Here is a 20746-nt window from a genome sequence, read left to right as displayed (position 1 = left end):
AGCCTCAACTCGCAGGTTCTCCAAACCTGGCTGACTTCCAGCACCATGGTGATCCTCTTGCATTAGTTTCTCTGCTTCGGGGCCTGCTGTCCCAGTGGGTATTGAGACCCCTAATGACTCTGAGCTCTGGATCCCCTGCTCACAGAGCTCATTGGAGAGTGGACTCTCAATAAATATCCCTTGAATGAGTGGATATCTCCTGTTATATGGAGGGAGACAGAGTCCAGAGAGGGGAGAGGTTTTTCTGAAGGTGGCAGAGCAATATCCCGCTTTGTCCCTAGCAACCTAGAACAGAGCTCTCTGCAGGCCCATCCTTGTCACTAAAGATAAGTTCCAGCCTGGTCCCTGGGCTGAGACCACTTTGGTTCTGTTGGAGGTGGCATATTTCACCCAGCAGGTTCGAGAGGTTTAGGTCTAGGATGTCAGCCCAAAATACTGTGATGCCTCTGTATGGAAATGTTTCTGGGCAGAAACTCTTCACAGGAACATGTTTTCCCCTCCCTCCTTTTTTCTTCTTTTGTCCTCTTTTATACTGTCTCCTCAAAAGTCTTATGGCAAAGCTGTTTATCTCCAGATGGCTGCCTAAACACAGTGCAACATGCTTTTGCTGAAATGTTAGTGGTCTAAACAGGAGGCGTTAGCGCATAGTGGGTAGTACTCCTCTGTGTGTCTGTGACCCTTCCTCTAGAGGAAAGTCATTACTCTGCCGGCCACATGATCTTTCTCCCACTTCTGAGCCACCCTGAATTTCCACAGTTATCTGGGCTCAAAGGTCAGTTTCTATATTTATTGGCCTTGTATGTAACGATGATGATGGTGATGATGGTGAAGAACACTGCTGTGCATGAGCACCTGCTCTGCAATGTGTATTTTCTTATTTCATCTTTCTAATGACCCTGTGGAATAGATGCCATTCATATTTTATGGATTAGGATAACGAGACATCCTGAAGATCAGATCACATCAGTCGCTCAGTCATGTCCAACTCTTTGCGACCTCATGAATCGCAGCACGCCAGGCCTCCCTGTCCATCACCAACTCCCAGAGTTCACTCAGACTCACGTCCATCGAGTCAGTGATGCCATCCAGCCATCTCATCCTCTGTCGTCCCCTTCTCCTCTTCCCCCAATCCCTCCCAGCACCAGAGTCTTTTCTAATGAGTCAACTCTTCACATGAGGTGGCCAAAGTACTGCAGTTTCAGCTTCAGCATCATTCCTTCCAAAGAAATCCCAGGGCTGATCTCCTTCAGAATGGACTGGTTGGATCTCCTTGCAGTCCAAGGGACTCTCAAGAGTCTTCTCCAACACAACAGTTCAAAAGCATCAATTCTTTAGCACTCAGCCTTCTTCACAGTACAACTCTCACATCTGTACATGACCACAGGAAAAACCATAGCCTTGACTAGACGAAGCTTTGTTGGCAAAGTAATGAATGTCTCTGCTTTTGAATATGCTATCTAGGTTGGTCATAACTTTGCTTCCAAGGAGTAAGCATCTTTTAATTTCATGGCTGCAATCACCATCTGTAGTGATTTTGGAGCCCAGAAAAATAAAGTCTGACACTGTTTCCACTGTTTCCCCATCTATTTCCCATGAAGTGGTGGGACCAGATGCCATGATCTTAGTTTTCTGAATGTTGAGCTTTAGGCCAACTTTTTCACTCTCCTCTTTCACTTTCATCAAGAGGCTTTTTAGTTCCTCTTCACTTTCTGCCATGAGGGTGGTGTCATCTGCATATCTGAGGTTATTGATATTTCTCCCAGCAATCTTGATTCCAGCTTGTGTTTCTTCCAGCCCAGCGTTTCTCATGATGTACTCTGCATAGAAGTTAAATAAGCAGGCTGACAATATACAGCCTTGACGTACTCCTTTTCCTATTTGGAACCAGTCTGTTGTTCCATGTCCAGTTCTAACTGTTGCTTCCTGACCTGCATACAAATTTCTCAAGAGGCAGATCAGGTGGTCTGGTATTCCCATCTCTTTCAGAATTTTCCACAGTTTATTGTGATCCATACAGTCAGAGGGTTTGGCATAGGCAATAAAGCAGAAATAGATGATTTTCTGGAACTCTCTTGCTTTTCCCATGATCCAGCAGATGTTGGCAATTTGATCTCTGGTTCCTCTGCCCTTTCTAAAACCAGCTTGAACATCAGTAAGTTCACGGTTAACATATTGCTGAAGCCTGGCTTGGAGAATTTTGAGCATTACTTTACTAGCGTGTGAGATGAGTGCAATTGTGCGGTAGTTTGAGCATTCTTTGGCATTGCCTTTCTTTGGGATTGGAATGAAAACTGACCTTTTCCAGTCCTGTGGCCACTGCTGAGTTTTCCAAATTTGCTGGCATATTGAGTGCAGCACTTTCACAGCATCATCTTTCAGGATTTGGAATAGCTCAACTGGAATTCCATCACCTCCAGTAGCTTTGTTCATTGTGATGCTTTCTAAGGCCCACTTGATGTCACATTCCAGAATGACTGGCTCTAGGTCAGTGATCACACCATCGTGATTATCTGGGTCATGAAGATCTTTTTTGTACAGTTCTTCTGTGTATTCTTGCCATCTCTTCTTAATATCTCCTGCTTCTGTTAGGTCTATACCATTTCTGTCCTTTATCGAGCACATCTTTGCATGAAATGTTCCTTTGGTATCTCTGATTTTCTTGAAGAGATCCCTAGTCTTTCCCATTCTGTTATTTTCCTCTATTTCTTTGCATTGATCACTGAAGAAGGCTTTATCTCTTCTTGCTATTCTTTGGAACTCTGCATTCAGATGTTTATATCTTTCCTTTTCTCCTTTGCTTTTCACTTCTCTTCTCTTCACAGCTATTTGTAAGGCCTCCCCAGACAGCCATTTTGCTTTTTGCATTCTTTTCCATGGGAATGGTCTTGATCTCTGTCTCCTGTACAATGTCACGAACCTCATTCCATAGTTCATCAGGCACTCTATCTATCAGATCGAGGCCCTTAAATCTATTTCTCACTTCCACTGTATAATCATAAGAGATTTGATTTAGATGATACCTGAATGGTCTGATGGTTTTCCCTACTTTCTTCAATTTAAGTCTGAATTTGGCAATAAGGAGTTCATGGTCTGAGCCACAATCAGCTCCTGGTCTTGTTTTTGCTGACTGTATAGAGTTTCTCCACCTTTGGCTACAAAGAATATAATCAATCTGATTTCGGTGTTGACCATCTGGTGATGTCCATGTATCGAGTCTTCCCTTGTGTTGTTGGAAGAGGGTGTTTGTTATGACCAGTGCATTTTCTTGGCAAAACTCTATTAGTCTTTGCCCTGCTTCATTCCATATTCCAAGGCCAAATGTGCCTGTTACTCCAGGTGTTTCTTGACTTCCTACTTTTGCATTCCAGTCCCCTATAATGAAAAGGACATCTTTTTTGGGTGTTAGTTCTAAAAGGTCTTGTAGGTCTTCATAGAACCGTTCAACTTCAGCTTCTTCAGTGATACAGGTTGGGGCATAGACTTGGATTACTGTGATATTGAATGGTTCCTGAAGTTCAATGAGAAAAAAAATGAAAGCAAGTTTGTCTGCCTTCAAAGTCCCCATTCTTTAATCTGCTGTCCTTTACACTGTGCACCAGTTTGTCGAGGTTGTTTTGTGGGAGTATTTGGACGTGGTTCATTTTGATTGTGTGTTGACATTGACCAACTTACCTTACCTGAACCCAGCTAACATGTGAGCAGCTATGAACAGTGTCCCAGGAACAGAGTCCCACAAGATGCGTCATCTTCACTATAGGGGCAAGGCAGCAGCGTCTGAAACATGAGTTAAGGTAGGCAAAGTCAGCCACCGTCGCAAGTGGTGAACTGAGAAATATTGCCCTGGGAGCTGGCACAGGTGGGATCTAGGTCTGGCTGTGGGCAATGTGACCCTGGGCAAGGCTGTTGTCTTCCTGGTATCCTTCAACATGCTGGATTAGACTAACTCATCTAAAGCTATTCCTCCAGCCCTGTTTCTTGGCTCCATGATTATCTTCTACATGTGAAAGTCAAGGACAGAATATGTGTTTGGAACAAAAGGACAGGGAATCTATTCTCCAACTTCAGAACCAAAGTGCTGCCTTGGAGAGGAGAGGCGGAGACTGATTTGTGGACCTGTGGAGGAAAGGGACAGGTTCAGCTGGTTATCACTCTAGGAGTAGACTTTTAAAAATTTATTTTATTGAAGTATAGTTGATTGTGGGCTTCTCAGGTAGTGCTAGTGGTAAAGAACATGCCTGCCAGGGATGAGGGTTCTATCCCTGGGTCAAGAAGATCCCTGGGAGGAGGGCATACAACCCACTCCAGTATTCCTGCCTAGAGAGTCCCATGGACAGAGGAACCTGGCAGGCTATAGTCCATAGGGTCACAAGGAGTCTGACACGGCTGCAGTGACTTACCATGCACACACACATAGTTGATTTACAAAGTGTGTTAGTTTCTGGTGTACAGCAAGGTGATACACTTTATATATGTGTGTGTGTGTGTGTGTGTGTGTGTGTGTGTGTGTGTATACGTTTGTTTTTCATATTCTTTTGCCTTATGGTTTATCAGACGGTATTGAACATAGTTCCCTGTGCTAAACAGTAGGGCCTTGTTGTTGACTCATTGCATATATGATAGCTTTCATCTGTTAACCACAAACTCCCAAACCATTCCTCGACCACCTCCCACCCCCTTGGAAACCACAAGTCTCTTCTCTGTGTCTTTGAGTCTGTTTCTGTTTTATGAATAAGTTCATTTGTGTCATATTTTAGATTCTGCATGTAAGTAACATCATATGGTATTTGTCTTTCTCTGCCTGACGTGCTTTACTTCCTTCACTTCTCTAGGTCCATCCGTGTTGCTACATTTCATTCTTTTATGGCTAGTATTCCATTGTTTATATATACACCACATCTCCTTTATCTTTCCATCTGTCTAGGTTGTTTCTGTGTCTTGGATAATGTAAATAGTACTTCTGTGAACATAGGGAAGCATGCATCTTTTCAAATTATAGTTTTCTATGAGTAGATTTTCAGTTTGTGGTGACATGGCCCTTACCCTGGAGGTTAACAGTAAAGGGAAGGCTGCATGGTGCACTATTAAGGGCTTCAGAATCTAGATCCAGATTTGGATTCTGGCTTTGGGGCTCAGTAGCCTTCTAGCCTTGGGCTAAACTCATTTCTCTTATTTGCAAAATGAAGAGCTCACAAAACTTTATGACTGATTGAATCAAGTAATATCTAAAATACTTTGCACAACATATTATACATAGTGAACGCTTTAAAAGGAAAAGATTATCATCAGTAGCGGAAATTAAGTGGGTTTCTTTTGAGCTAATGAGTTTCCAGGTGATGTTCAAGTTCAAGGTGGACGGCCACGATGAGAAACCTTGTAGGAAACTGCCTATAGATGTTGCTCACACCATGTTACATGTTAGGATCAAAGCTCTTTGACCCTCAAAGCCCTTTGAGTCCCCTGTGATCCTGAGCTGCTGTAAGTCAAATTTAGAACAGATAATACATATGGTTTAAGATTGAAGAGGAGTTTGGGTTTCCTGTGGGTTGCAGTGGTTAGGGCAGACTTCCAGGAGATGGGAGTTCTCTGGTCTTAAGAAGTAGATCTCCCTTTGGCATGTTAAGAAGAGTAGGCAGGACAACAGATCGTTGTGGGCAATACATGCAGCCTGAGTTGAGGAAAGGGACGGGCAAATATAACTCTGGCAGAGAGTTTATAGAACATCAGGCTGAGCCTTATTCTCCACCATTTCTCAGGTACAATCTGAGAGTCAGGAGAAAGAGGTGAGGAGGGAGACACACGGAGATTTGAGAAAGCTCTCTTCCTTTAGAGGAAGTGTGGTGCAGTGGAGGAGATATTGAGTTTGAAGGTCAATAGGTCTTGGTTCCTATTCCATCCCTGCCACCTTGCAAGTTCTGAGCCTTTGGGCAAGTCGATGAAACTCTCTGAGTTTCCATTTCCTCCAGTGTCAAATAACATCCCCATTGCCTAGAGCTGACAGTAGACATGTGAAATAAAAGAATTTCTGGCAGTAAAACCACCAGAGCAGACCTAGTAAATATGAAATGCATAAAAAACAGCATTTCTCTCCTCCTGCTTTCACAAACCTTCAACCAAAGTCCAGTAGTATCTTTTTTTTTTTTTTTTCAGTAGTATCTTCTAAGAGAATGGAAGAGTGACTTTTTTGGCAAGCTCCAAGGAAAAGCAGCTAGAAATGTGTCTTTTATGAAGAAGGGAGATGGTTGGCCCTGATCTTCCTTGGTAACCATGGAAACGTGTGGCTGCTTTTTGTTCTGTGCCTTTGCACCCACTGCATGGTCTCCATTGTTCTTGCCGTGCCCCTTTGCATGGGTGGTATGGGCTGAGGGTGGACATGCAGCTAAACAGCCTGCAGTCTAAGAGGGTGACCTCCGGGATCAAGCACCAGTATCTGAATTTTTTTTTTCTTTTATAAGTCAGTACCCGCTGATGATCACCTGTGAATCTAAGACTCAAACGTGACCTTTTCTCCCTCCTTCATTCCCATTTATTTCTGAGTGTTTCTAGGACTTTAGTTCTTTTGAATCATCTACACAATTTCTCATTCACACACTGCAATTTTACCTACGGAGTACAGCATCTTTTTCCTTTCCCTAATGCATTCCATCGGCCTGTTAAATTGCAGATGAATAGTATTTAACCTTCTACAATGGCCTCTTGTACCTGCCTCTTTTCCTTCCTTGAATGTATTTTCCTGTGACTCTTAAAGTCCATTTTCCTTAAAAAAAAAAAAAAAAACAAAAAAAAAAAACACATTTTTCTGGCTTTATTGACATATAATTGAGGTACATCACGGTATAAATTTAAAGTGTGTGGCAAAATGGTTGATTTACATGTTTTGCAAAATGATTATTGTAATAAGTTTACTTAGCATCCATCATCTCAAATAGATACAATAAAAAGAAACAACAAAAGATGAGGAAAACATGTGTTTTCCTTGTGATAAGCACTTCTAGGATTTACCCTCTTAATACTTTTCTGTATATTATGCATCAGGGTTAACTGCACGTCATCATATTGTACAAACATCTCTAGTACTTGTTTATCACAAGTACTCACAACCGGAAGTTTGTATCTTTTGTTCACCAGCCTTCCAATTCTCTCTCTTTCCACCCACTATCCATGGTAACTAAAAATCTGGTCTCTTTTTTTCATGGTGTGTTTTTTTTTTTTTCTCCTAGATTCCATAGATACATGAGATCATATGGTATTTAGTTTTCTCCATCTGACTTATTTCACTTAGCCATATGTCCTCAGAGACCCTGCATGTTGTCAAATGGCAGGATTTCCTTGTTTTTTATAGCTAAATAAAATTCTTCTGTGTGTGTGCATATCTTGCAACGTCATTATCTGTGGCTGAACGGTTAGGCAGTTTCCATGTCTCCTTTGTAAATAATGCTGCTCTGAACATGGGGGCACAAGTACCTCTTCGTGTTAATATAAAACTACATTTTCCATCAACACTTGGGAGCCAGGCAACTATAGACCTTGTAGTCAGATGAGACTGACTATGAAAGTGTCCTCCATCTCTTTCCAGTGGTTAAGTCTTATCTTTTCCATTTTCAGAAAGAGATCATAATTTCTGCTTTTCAAGCCTGTTGAAAAGTTTAATCAGGCAAATGTAAGTAAAAATTATAACCCAGTGCCAAGCAAAGAATGCTCAAACTACTGCACAACTGCACTTATCTCACACGCTAGTAAAGTAATGCTCAAAATTCTCCAAGCCAGGCTTCAGCAATATGTGAGCCGTGAACTTCTGGATGCTCAAGCTGGATTTAGAAAAGGCAGAGGAACAAGAGATCAACTTGCCAACATCCGCTGGATCATTGAAAAAGCAAGAGAGTTCCAGAAAAACATCTACTTCTGCTTTATTGACTATGCCAAAGCCTTTGACTGTGTGGATCACAATAAACTATGGGAAATTCTGAAAGAGATGGGAATACCAGACCACCTGACCTGCCTCTTGAGAAACCTGTATGCAGGTCAGGAGGCAACAGTTAGAACTGGACATGGAACAACAGACTGGTTCCAAACAGGAAAAGGAGTATGTCAAGGCTGTATATTGTCACCCTGCTTATTTAACTTCTATGCAGAGTACATCATGAGAAATGCTGGGCTGGGAAAACCACAAGCTGGAATCAAGATTGCCGGGAGAAATATCAATAACCTCAGATATGCAGATGATACCACCTTTATGGCAGAAAGTGAAAAACTAAAGAGCCTCTTGATGAAAGTGAAAGTGGAGAGTGAAAAAGTTGGCTTAAAGCTCAACATTCAGAAAACGAAGATCATGGCATCTGGTCCCAACACTTCATGGGAAATAGATGGGGAAACAATGGAAACAGTGGCTGACTTTATTTTTCTGGGCTCCAAAATCCCTACAGATGGTGATTGCAGCCATGAAATTAAAAGATTCTTACTCCTTGGAAGGAAAGTTATGACCAACCTAGACAGCATATTAAAAAGCAGAGACATTGCTTTGCCAACAAAGGTCCATCTGGTCAAGCCTATGGTTTTTCCTGTGGTCATGTATGGATGTGAGAGTTGGACTGTGAAGAAAGCTGAGTGCCGAAGAATTGATGCTTTTGAACTGTGGTGTTGGAGAAGACTCTTGAGAGTCCCTTGGACTGCAAGGAGATCCAACCAGTCCATCCTAAAGGATATCAGTCCTGAGTGTTCACTGGAAGGACTGATGTTGAAGCTGAAACTCCAATACTTTGGTCACCTGATGTGAAGAGCTGACTCATTTGAAAAGACCATGTTACTGGGAAAGATTGAAGGCAGGAGGAGAAGGGGACAACAGAGGATGAGATGGCTGGATGGTATCACTGACTCGATGGACATGAGTTTGGGTAAACTCTGGGAGTTGGTGATGGACAGGGTGGCCTGGCATGCTGCAGTTCATGGGGTCGCAAAGAGGCAGACATGACTGAACGACTGAACTGAACAGGCATAGGAGCTACAGTTAATTATTGGGAACCGCTGATTTTCCTAACAGCGACCTTTGTATTAACTATTCAACTAGCTCATTTGTTTCCCTACTTTGTTCCACAGAACATTGATTCTCCAGTATAGCAACACTTTGGGGAAACATTGGGTTAAATTCTTCTAAAGAGAATTTAATGTAGACCTTTTAAAACATTTTAATGCCAGATATATACCCTAGCACTTTAAGAGGTGATTGTAGAATGTAGCATGTCCTAGAATTTTTTGAAAATCAATTTTTTTTTCTTTTCAAGATACATTTTATTTTGTGGGCAATATTGCACCAGCTCTATGGGCATTTAGGTACACTGTGTGATCAGTGGATCCGGATGTTCTAATCCTACCTTCCCATCTCATCAGTGAGACCTGGATCAATAGTTATGAAAGAGCACTAGACTCTGGGTCAGGTTATTCCCCTGGAATACATGAGTTCACCTGGAATACATGAGTTCCTGAAGTTGCTGTTCCTGAACCATGAAGGCAACTTCAAGGTGGGGGCAGGGGGGTGAGGGCAGCAGCGAAATCAAAGAGCCAGCTGTGTGGAGCCCATTCCACGTCTGCTGTCAGTGCCTGTCTCACCAACAGGGTGGTCCAGGCCTGCGCTGCAGATCCCTTCCTCATCGTCAGGGCACAGCCAGCCCCAAGGGCTCCCCAGGGACCTCGTGGATAACAGTCAGCTCCACTCGGCTCAACTGAACTATTTTCTCAGGCTCAGAGAGGAAGGAAAACAGCCATCTAGCATGCCCCTCCCACCACCTACCCTTCTGATAAGCTTCCCTCTGCTGATGCTAAGGTCCCCGGGAAGACCTATGGTCAATATCAGGTGGGACAACCAAGCCACTAAGAATCCACCCATAGTCCCCATAGGCCCAAGGGCAACTGAGGTCTGTCAGGGAATTAACAGGGTTGATTAGTTTCTGCTCACATCACATCTACCATGCTGATAGAGAAGTCGTGGAAGGTAATGGTTGAGTACTTGGGCTCTCAAGTTAGGTTTTTAAAAATTTCAGCCCTACTACCTTTGACCTGTGTGGCCTTTAGCAAGTGGTGGCGTCAGTTTTCCCATTTGTAAAGTGGGGAAAAGGGAATAGTAGACCTCTCATGAGGTTTCTGTGAATGTGAGATATTAGGTGAAAATGGCTAATTATATTGTCTGGCACAAAGCTGATTTTTTTCTGAATGTTGGTTAATGAGGATGATGACATTCTTTGCTAGTAAAGCCATTGTAGAAAAAGCAAATCTATGTGAAGTGTAATAAAGAGACTCAAAGTATGACTTTAGAGAAATAAAGTAAGGCTAGCAATATCTGGTGTGGCAGAGGAAGACTCGAGGCAACTGTATTTTGACCTTTAACCAAATAGCTGCCTGCAGGAGGAAATCTTAGTGCATCCTCTTTGGCTTGGATGGCAGAAGTGGGCTCACAGAGTGAGATTCTAGGACTGTTTAAAACAAGTATCTGAATACAGAATTGCTGCCTCCTAAGGGGTGAGTTTGCTGTCTCTGAAGTGAAGTGAAGTGAAGTGAAGTCGCTCAGTTGTGTCCAACTCTTTGAGACCCCGTGGACTGTAGCCTGCCAGGCTCCTCTGTCCATGGGATTCTCCAGGCAAGAATACTGGAGTGGGTTACCATTTCCTTCTCCAGGGGATCTTCCTAACCCAGAGATTGAACCCGGGTCTCCCACATTGCAGGCAGATGCTTTAACCTCTGAGCCACCAGGGAAGCTGTCTCTGGAAGTATGCAAAAGCTGGATGAACCCTTGCACAGATCTTCCAAAGGAAAATCCTAGGGAAGATAGGAGGCTGGGGAAAGTACAAATGGATGTACTTTGGATTTGAGAGTGCCACATTCAGAGAGCCAGAGAACTTAGGAAACTAGTTCACGGCAGAAATAGAAAGGGGGCAGGCTGAGGAGCGACTCGGGCCCTGGTGGGCAAGACAGGGGAAAGGATGCCCCATGCTGACACATCACACTGTCGTACTGTGTGCAGAACCCAGACACCAGGCGGGCTGAGGAAAGGAGGCCGCCTTCCCCAGAGTTCTGAGAAAGCCCCAGTTTCAGATATTCTTTCCTCCTGCCTCCAGTGTGACACCTGAGCTTGGCAGCCATGTCCCCATTTTAGTTTCCAGAAATACACAGGGAAGCACAGAGGCTCAGGAGCTCAGGCGTGCCAGGAAGACCATGAGCTTGTCAGTGAGGTTACTGGGGCACCCCATCAATCTGCGGTGGTCACCCTGACATGCAGGAGGCTTGGCAGCTTCTCACAGCCTTTTTTTTTTTTTTTTTGTATGATTTCTGTCTAGGCAGGGACCAATCTTTGCCTGAGAAAGTAAATGAATACATGTGACTAGAAAAGTACCAATAGCAATATTCTAATGCTGACACCTCCTGGTAGAAAGGGGAACAACGTTTAAGCATTCATTCACTCTTTCATTCAGTAGATCTTTATTGAGCACCTAATATATCCAGATGTGCTTATAGACACTGGAATCATAGAAGAGAATAACAAGTGATGCCTAACACGTGTGTGTGAACACACATGTATGTGTGTTCAGTTGCTCAGTCATGTCTGACTCTTTGTGGCCATGTGGACTGTAGCCTGCCAGGCTCCTCTGCCCATGGAGTTTTCCAGGCAAGAATACTGGAGTGGGTTGCCATGTCCTCCTCCAAAGGATCTTCGCAACCTCAGGGTTAGAACCTGTGACTCTTGCATCTCCTGCGTTGGCAGGCAGAGAGTAGATGCACATTAAATAACTTCTTATTGAATGAATCAATTCCCAGATAAGGACACTGAGGCTTAGAGAAGTAAGGTGACTTGCCCATGGGCACCAGCAGGTAGATGTAAAAGCCAGAATTCCAGCTTGAGCCAGAGCATCACACGACCTCTCGATATCCATGTAGATGCCGAGTGTTGGGCGGTGGGGTTTTAAGGAACTTAGATGAAAGGAATGACATCAAGAGTGTATATAGATCCCTAAGTATGTGTGTTCAGTGTTATAATCACAGTCTCGCATTTAGCCCACACAGCTTGTCTACCAGTTGGAGATTACTATTGTCGTTTTATAGATTAGAGGACCAAGGTTCTGACTTTGTTGGTAACTAGCCAAAAGTTAGAAGCTACTAAAAGGGAAGAGTTTGGCTTTAAATCTCTATATCCAGAATCTTAAACCAAACCTCTTTGTTTTGTTCTAAGTGGCATTTCTATTTTGGGGCCTCCTTCACCCTAATTTCTGGGTTCCTAGAATCTCTGTCCCTCACTACAGTTCCATGTGCCACTTAAAGAAAGAAATGACTTCTCAGCTTCGGATCCAGCCTCTCGTCCCCCGGGATACCAGGTGGCAGGAATCGGTGGCAGTATAGCAGCCTTAGGTTTTCCACACACAGTGGTCTGATGGGGTTAGATATATTTTCTTCATTGTAAAATGTGATTGATTCAATCCAAGTTTAACGTAAATTTTATTTTCCTCTCTCAACCAGGCATTTCCAAACTGAGAATCAATCAAACCCCAAATTATAGGCAGCAGGTGGATCAACAATGCCATTATTTCCAGTTGAATTTCTCAAGCAATGCATTTTATGCCATTCTCTGCTGCCATGAGAAGAGTTGAGGCGTAAGAGAAAGGGAGAATGGAAGGGAAATTCGATTACTAACTTTCTCCAGTCTCAATACACCCTGGGGAAATTCTATTCCCACAATGCAGTTTTCTCCCTGGCAAGTGGTGAGGAGGGATCTACAAACTGGAATGTAACCAAGGGCTAACCGTGGCCCTTGCCTCACATTCTGACGTGGAGCTCTCATTTATTGAGGTTTTTTTAGCCACTTACAAGCATCATCTTAGTTTATCTTCATATCAGTTCTGAAAGACCATTGTTCTTATTTTTTTTTCTTTATTCAGATGGAGACCTTGTGTCTTCTCAGGGTTAGGGGAAAGGGGAAATGACACGCAGATTTCTGTGGTTAAGCCAGGGTAGGCATGTCTGGCTCTTAAGACCATACTCTTTCCACAACGGCATGATGCTGTCTGGGGACCCTTATTCTGTGGTGAAGTGGGAGGTAGCCGGGTTATGGAGGAGAGGGTGGAAAGAACTGGGTCTAGCAGCAACACAGATGCAACTGGAGATAATCATACTAGGAGAAGTAAGTCAGAGAAAGATGGGTACCATACGATACCGCTTGTATGTGGAATCTAAAATATGGCACAAATGAACCTCTCTAAAAAACGGAAACAGACTCAGGGACACACAGGACGGACTTGTGGTTGCCAAGCCGGGGGGCTGGGGGGCGTGGGGAGGGAGAGGGTTTGACTGCAAGGTCAGTGCTGGTAAAGGCAAACTATTACATTTTGAATGGATAGACAGCAAGATGCTCCCATGGAGCACAGTGATATATTCGATACTCCGTGATAAACTATAATGGAAATGAATATAAAAGTAATGTATATGATGTATAACTGAGTCACTGTGCTGTAGATTGGCACAATGCTGCAAATCAATCAACTATGCTTCAGTTAAAGAAAAAGAAAAGGTACTCTGTAATGACCTGTATGGGGAAAGAACCTCAGAAAGAGTGGATATGTGTAATGTGTAATTGATTCACTTTACTATACAGCGGAAACTAACACAACATGGTAAACCAGCTATACTCAATAAAATTAATTTTAAAACATAAATGGAAAAAAAAAAAAAGAACCAGTTCTAATCCTGACTCTGCCACATGCAGTTGACATGACCTTTGGCTTTTATTACTCAGCCCCGCTGTTCTGTGCAAAACAGAGAGAGTAATAGCAGTTTGCTCTAAGGACTGAACGAGATAATTCTCCTCTAAAATGTTAGCCTCAAGCACATTGGCTGTTTTCTTTACTGTTTTTCCCCCTTGACTAGAACAGTGTGAGGGAAGAGTTGGTATTCAGTAAAAACTTGTTGGAAAGATGGATGGGTGGATGGATGGATGAAAGTGTTAGGCATAGCTCCTGGACAACAGAAACCAGCTAACAAACGGAGGTTCTCTTCCCTCCAGGCCTTTGCCTCCTGCACTGCAGTGCAGAGCCTGGGTGAGGAGGAGTTGTGTATTATGGGAGAGAGAGTTTCTACCTTGCCACTGTCTACAGTCCCGACTCAGAGCTAAGTTCTGATTATCAGTTCCCTAGGCCAGATCAGATCAGATCAGATCAGTCGGTCAGTCATGTCTGACTCTTTGCGACCCCATGAATCGCAGCACGCCAGGCCTCCCTGTCTATCACCAACTCCCGGAATTCACTGAGACTCACGTCCATCGAGTCAGTGATGCCATCCAGCCATCTCATCCTCTGTCGTCCCCTTCTCCCCCTGCCCCCAATCCCTCCCAGCATCAGAGGCTTTTCCAATGAGTCAACTCTTCGCATGAGGTGGCCAAAGTACTGGAGTTTCAGCTTTAGCATCATTCCTTCCAAAGAAATCCCAGGGCTGATCTCCTTCAGAATGGACTGGTTGGATCTCCTTGCAGTCCAAGGGATTCTCAAGAGTCTTCTCCAACACCACAGTTCAAAAGCATCAATTCTTTGGCGCTCAGCCTTCTTCACAGTCCAACTCTCACATGTGCACATGACCACAGGAAAAACCATAGCCTTGACTAGATGAACCTTTGCTGGCAAAGTAATGTCTCTGCTTTTGAATATGCTATCTAGGTTGGTCATAACTTTCCTTCCAAGAAGTAGGCGTCTTTTAATTTCATGGCTGCAGTCACCATCTGCAGTGATTTTGGAGCCCCAAAAAATAAAGTCTGACACTGTTTCCACTGTTTCCCCATCTATTTCCCATGAAGTGATGGGACCGGATGCCATGATCTTCGTTTTCTGAATGTTGAGCTTTAAGCCAACTTTTTCACTCTCCACTTTCACTTTCATCAAGAGGCTTTTGAGTTCCTCTTCACTTTCTGCCATAAGGGTGGTGTCATCTGCATATCTGAGGTTATTGATATTTCTCCCGGCAATCTTGATTCCAGCTTGTGTTTCTTCCAGTCCAGCATTTCTCATGATGTACTCTGCATATAAGTTAAATAAACAGGGTGACAATATACAGCCTTGATGTACTCCTTTTCCTATTTGGAACCAGTCTGTTGTTCCAGGAGTTCTTTAAAAAGTCACCTCTGTTTGCATCCCATAGTGAAGTTTCTGCCAGGGCCGTTGCCATGGAAACCCGCCAAGCCCTGGTGGCTGCTCCATGGGCATCTGGCCCGAGTGCAGACTTGACGTGCGTGCTTTCTTCTTCCCGGACTTGAGAGACATCTGTGGTGTTTCAGGCTTTCTCTGAGTAAATGCTACCCCAGGATGCTGTTCATTTGCATTCTCTCTTCCACTCCTTCTGCTTCTTAAAACTCTCCCTGCGCGCTCCTTGCTGTGTGGCTTCAGTTTCTGTAAAGAATCATTCAGTTCCTCGTATGTTCTGATAATGGGTTGGACAAAGAGATAAATAAGTCCTGATTTCTGCTCTCAGTTATTAGATAAACACCAATGTCTGGCTTGGAAATGACCGTTTTACCAAGGGTCTATCTTATGCCAGAAACTGTGCTGGTCATCTGACATTTGCTGTCTCATGTCTTACAACACTCTTGAAGGAAAGGTCATTTTATTCCTATTCTCCAGATAAGAAAACTAACGACCAACAAGCTAATATGACTTTACTCCTACTCCTCACCCCTTGACTCTTTTTTAAAAAAATATTTAATTTTGGCTGTGCTGGGTCCTCACTACTGTGCATGGACTCTCTAGTTGCAGCGAGTAGGAGCTTCTCATGGCGGTGGCTTCCTTTGTGCAGAGTACAGGCTCTAGGCACAGGGCTCAGCAGTTGCTGCACTCAGGTTGTTGCAGTGCATTTGTTCCAGTGCATGGGCTCAGTTGCCCCACAGCATGTGGAATCCTCCCAGGCCAGGGATTGAACCCGTGTCCCCTGCATTGGCAGTCAGATTCTTAACCACCGGGCCACCAAGGAAGTCCCCTGCTGCTGCTAAGTCGCTTCAGTCGTTTCCAACTCTGTGTGACCCCATAGACGGCAGCCCACCAGGCTCCCCCGCCCCTGGGATTCTCCAGGCAAGAGTACTGGAGTGGGGTGCCATTGCCTTCTCCAGGAAGTCCCCTATTGACTCTTAAAGACCCTGGATTACTCTGAAGGTTTAAATGGAGGGCCCAGCATGGGCCCAGGGAGCTAGTGCAAGCAGTTCCTCTCCTGCTCCTCGACTCTCTTCCCCCAGCCAGAAATCAGCCCCTGGGAGCCTGGGTGGTATATCCATAACTGGCTAATTAGTGGGCAGACTGTCTTGATTACAGCCATTGCTATTGCTGCAACCACCAGTCTGAGAAGTGCCCTCTGGACCACCCACAGGGCACCGTTTTCCTTCCAGGGTGTCCACATCCCCAGAGCCAGGTGCCTCTAGGCACTTTTTATAGCTTACACTCTGGACCTGGTTCACCTTCCCAAGAGTTTATTTATGTCAGCTTCATCTTCACATGTTATTTCTCTCAGAACAGCCTCTATGGAGCCTGGAGTGGAAGCTCAGTGCTGCTCCTAACTCATATCTGGGGGCAGGATGGGGAGAGGCTTGTTAAATACCCAGGCTAGTTGTAATATGTTGACTTTTTAAGAAAATACCTACATACCCTTTCTGGTAGAAAACATTGATGTTAACTTGATTCTTCTGTTTAGTTATGAAGCAATTGATAACACCAAAGTTTGAAACAGCTTCTTGTGGTCCCAGATGAGAGGAAAAAAGTATGTTTTTTATGTGGTCCTTTTTTAAGTTTAGAGATTTTCTATCTTCTGACACCAGAACCATCTAAACCACTCCCCTATTTAACTAGTATTCACTAACTATAGGAACCACAGATAATGAATTGTCCCTGCCACAGGCTATGCCTCATTCTGTGCGCTGTGCTCAGTCGCTCAGTCTTGTCGGACTCTTTGTGACCCCATGAACTGTAGCCCACCAGGCTCCTCTGTCCATGGTGATTCTCCAGACAATACTAGAGTGGGTTGCCATGCCCTCCTTCAGGGGATCTTCCCAACCCAGGGACTGAACCCAGGTCTCCTGCATTGCAAGTGGATTCTTTACCACCTGAGCCACAAGAAAAGCCCAAGAATACTAGAGTGGGTAGCCTATCCCTTCTCCAGGGGACCTTCCAGACCCAGGAATTGAAACAGGTCTCCTGCATTGCAGGCAGATTCTTTATCAACTGAGCTGCCAGGGAAACCCCATGCCTTATTCTAAGACTGGCAATAAAGATAAAGCCCTTATTTTAAATGAAGTAATTTCTAGGTTCTAGGCAGTGAACTTGGCAGGAGAGACATAAAGATGGTGCAGGTGGGATCCCTTCCCTCAAGGAGCTCACTGGTTATTAGTAAACACAGATATTCATACAGGAATCCCAAAGTGGGCTGTCAGGGTATACATTAGGTCCATCCATCTAAGTGTCGACTGTGTATGGTTGCTGTGCTTTTTGATAGGTCACTGCCAGGGCCTGGTTGCTGATTTGTTATCATCACTTCTGGAAGTTATGATGCATTGACTGAGATGCTACCAGATGATGCATTGACTAAGATGCTACCATATGGGCTTCCCTGGTGGCTCATAAAGAGCCATTCTTGGTTAAGAGTTTGATTGTGATGCAGGAGACCCAGGTTCAATCTCTGGGTCGGGAAGATCCCCTGAAGAAGGAAATAGCAACCATTCCAGTATTCTTGCCTTGGAGAATCCCATGGACAGAGGAGCATGGCAGGCTACAGTCCGTGGGGGTCACAAGAGTCGGACACGACTGAGTGACTAAACCTGCTTTTAATCTATTTACCGTATTCCAGACATTGCACTCAGCGTCAGGACACAGTGATGAGCAGAAGACAGTGCCTTCCCTCAAGGAGTTTACCATCAAGTTACTAGATTCTGGTGTTTGAATAAGATATTTTAAGAAACCCAGCAAATGTAGACAAATCTGTCTCTCTAGAGGGAGAGGAATTCGCATTTATAATTAATCTCAGTGAGGGATGGGAGACTAGAAAACAAGTGGGCTTAACTTCTAGAAATAACTCCTGTGCTAATAGGAACATGATGGAGAGTGCTCGCTGTGGCATCACTGTGGTGCTTAACCCTGCCAGCACCTGGGCTAGCTGGGTAGGCGAGAGTCACAGAAGGCATGAGTGGAGGGGCCCACCGTGAGCCCCAGACATCTGCCAGGCTGATCAGCATGGACCACATCCTATGGCCAGATGCTGTATAACAGCTCAAGGGGTTCCACCAGGGAGTGGGGAGCGAAAATGTGCCCATACCTCCCTCATCTCACAAGAAACAAACAACAGAAGAGATGCGGGGTAAAGGTGAAAATGCTAAGGGCATAGAATACAGAGGACCGTGTGCTTTTTAAATGCTGTGAAGGAGGAAGACAGAAGACTGAAAGGTGACATCTAGGTTTCTGGCCAGTTTAAATGATGGTGCTTTCAGTGCTTTGCAGAGACCAGGATAAGAGGAGGCTTTTAGGAGAAGATAACGTGTCCAATGTTGAACATGTCATTTTGTCATACTTGGGGGATTTCCAGAGAAAGATGTCTGGGAGGTTTGGGCATAAAGGTTTGCTCCAGATAAGAGTCCAGAGGATAATAGAAATTTGGGAAACATTGCTTTAGAAATGGTAATCAAAGCCTTGAAATTAAATGTGAATAGTAGAGCCTAAATAATGAGATCCAGTGTGCTCAGGACATAGTCCACAGAATTTCTTGCTGGCTCTCCTTGCCATGCAGATCCAATCTATCTACTCATTCTACTGCATCCATGAAGTTGGCTTTAGTTTTCTCAAGCAACTTCCCCGCCCTCCCCCGCTGCTATCCTATGTCCTCTCTAGTAGCTCTTAGCACAACTTGCCTTGGATTCTAATTAGCTGTGGATAAGCTTGACTTTGGGCTTCCCAGGTGGTGTTAGTGGTAAAGAACCTGTCTGCCAATGCAGGAGATGTAAGAGATGCAGGTTCAGTCCCTGTGTTGGGAAGATTCCCTCCTCCCTGGAGGAGGGCATGGCAACCCACTCCAATATTCTTGCCTGGAGAATCCCATGGACAGAGGAGCCTGGTGGGCTACAGTCCATAGGGTCACAAGGAGTCAGACACAACTGAAGCAATTTAGCGTGCATGCACAAGCCTGCCTTTGCCCCTAGCCTGTAAGCTTTTGAAGAGCAAGAACTATTCTTATTCTGCTCTGTGTGTGTCTCACATAAACTTGAACTGATCAGCCTCAACCTCAGCCTCAAGTATGTAAAACTGTTCTAGATGACAGACCTTATATATACATCATGCCACGTGATAATCACAAGCACTTGTGAACTTTTATTATTATCCTCATCATTCACACAAGAAAACTGAGGTTCAAAAATGAAACCACAGCCAGTGAGGACTGAAGCCCAGGTTTGAACTCATAATGGTCAAACTCCAAAGCCCATGCTCCTTCCCCTTGGCCCTATGAGTTCAACAACACAGCGTCTTCTCAATTGCTTCTAAAGAGAGTAGAAAATTTAATATCATCTAAATATTAAGAATGATCAGTCTAATTGGGAGGGGAGGAGTGAGAATTGCCACAATTTTGAGGAAATTTGTTTCTTTTCATTTATACCAAAAGGGATAATCGACCTGTTTTGCAATGGGTTAAAGATCCAAAAAAGGGGCTTCCTGGCAGTACAGTGGTTAAGGCTTTGCCTTCCCATGCAGGGGGTGCAGGTTCAATCCCTTGTCCGGGAGCTGAGATCTCACATGCCTCATGGCCAAAAGAATAGAATATTAAAAAAAAAAAAAGTATTGTAATAGATTCAATTAAAACTTAAAGAAAAATACAATTGAAAGATAAAAATAAAAGACTCAACAAGTGACCAAGAGTTGTCATTGCAAGCACAGAGACTGGGGACTGTGGTTTCTTTTTCCTGCTTCCCATTTGGAAAACAACAGGGTTCCCAAGCCCCAGGCTCTTCCTGTTTCCTCACCTTGTGGACTTAGGTATCTTTGTGTGTGTTCCTCTTACTAGGTTTGCTGAAAAGCCCAGTGAACAAGACGGCCCTGACGCTGATTGCCGTGAGCTCCTGCATCCTGGCCATGGTGTGTGGCAGCCAGATGTCCTGTCCACTCACGGTGAAGGTGACTCTGCACGTGCCCGAGCACTTCATTGCAGACGGTAAGAGCTGAACGTTAGAGATACCCCACTCCTGCTAGGCACCTGGCACTCCTGTCCAGTCGAATGTTTCCCATGAACATTCCCCCCCTTGAACATGCCCAACCTCAGAATTAGGTTGCCAAAACTAGAGAGAGCATCCAAAGACCTTAAAAGAGGTCTTCATCATTTAGAATCCTGGGTTATTTAATACAACTAAAGACTGCTTTTATTCCATGGGCAAGGATAAGGTTTGTTAATAAAGAATTCAGACGTGAGTTTGCAGAAAGATCTAGCGCCTCAGAAAACCTACTGTTTCTTATCAAGCTTGTGCATCCTGCTGCTGCTGTTGTTGTTGAATCACTCAGTCATGTCCAACTCTTTGCAACCCCGTGGGCCACAGAATGCCAGGCTTCCCTGTCCTTTACTATCTCCCAGAGTTTGCTATTCCTAACTAAATATACCACTCACCCCTACCGCCACCCCCCCCAGAAAAATAGTTTTTGCTCATTAAAAACTATGACAAAGAAGACTGTATGAGCTTTGTGGAAACTTCCTTGAGTGTCCTGGATTATACTCA

At 44.2% G+C, this 20746-nt stretch overlaps 1 protein-coding gene across 1 annotated transcript in view; it reads left to right on the top strand.

Annotated features, from left to right (window-relative positions):
• The window catches only part of ASTN2 (astrotactin 2), a 1029079-nt gene that overhangs the window by 387110 nt on the left and 621223 nt on the right, over positions 1–20746 (top strand). The window contains exon 6 of the mRNA XM_055579471.1: positions 20044–20190. Within this exon, the coding sequence (XP_055435446.1) occupies positions 20044–20190 (147 nt within the window). The remainder of the gene's footprint in view (positions 1–20043; positions 20191–20746) is intronic.

Source organism: Bubalus kerabau, chromosome 4, assembly GCF_029407905.1.
Source record: "Bubalus kerabau isolate K-KA32 ecotype Philippines breed swamp buffalo chromosome 4, PCC_UOA_SB_1v2, whole genome shotgun sequence".
Taxonomy (NCBI): domain Eukaryota; kingdom Metazoa; phylum Chordata; class Mammalia; order Artiodactyla; family Bovidae; genus Bubalus; species Bubalus kerabau.
Note: the sequence above shows the minus strand (reverse complement) of the source record. Positions and strands in the feature narration are given on the sequence as shown.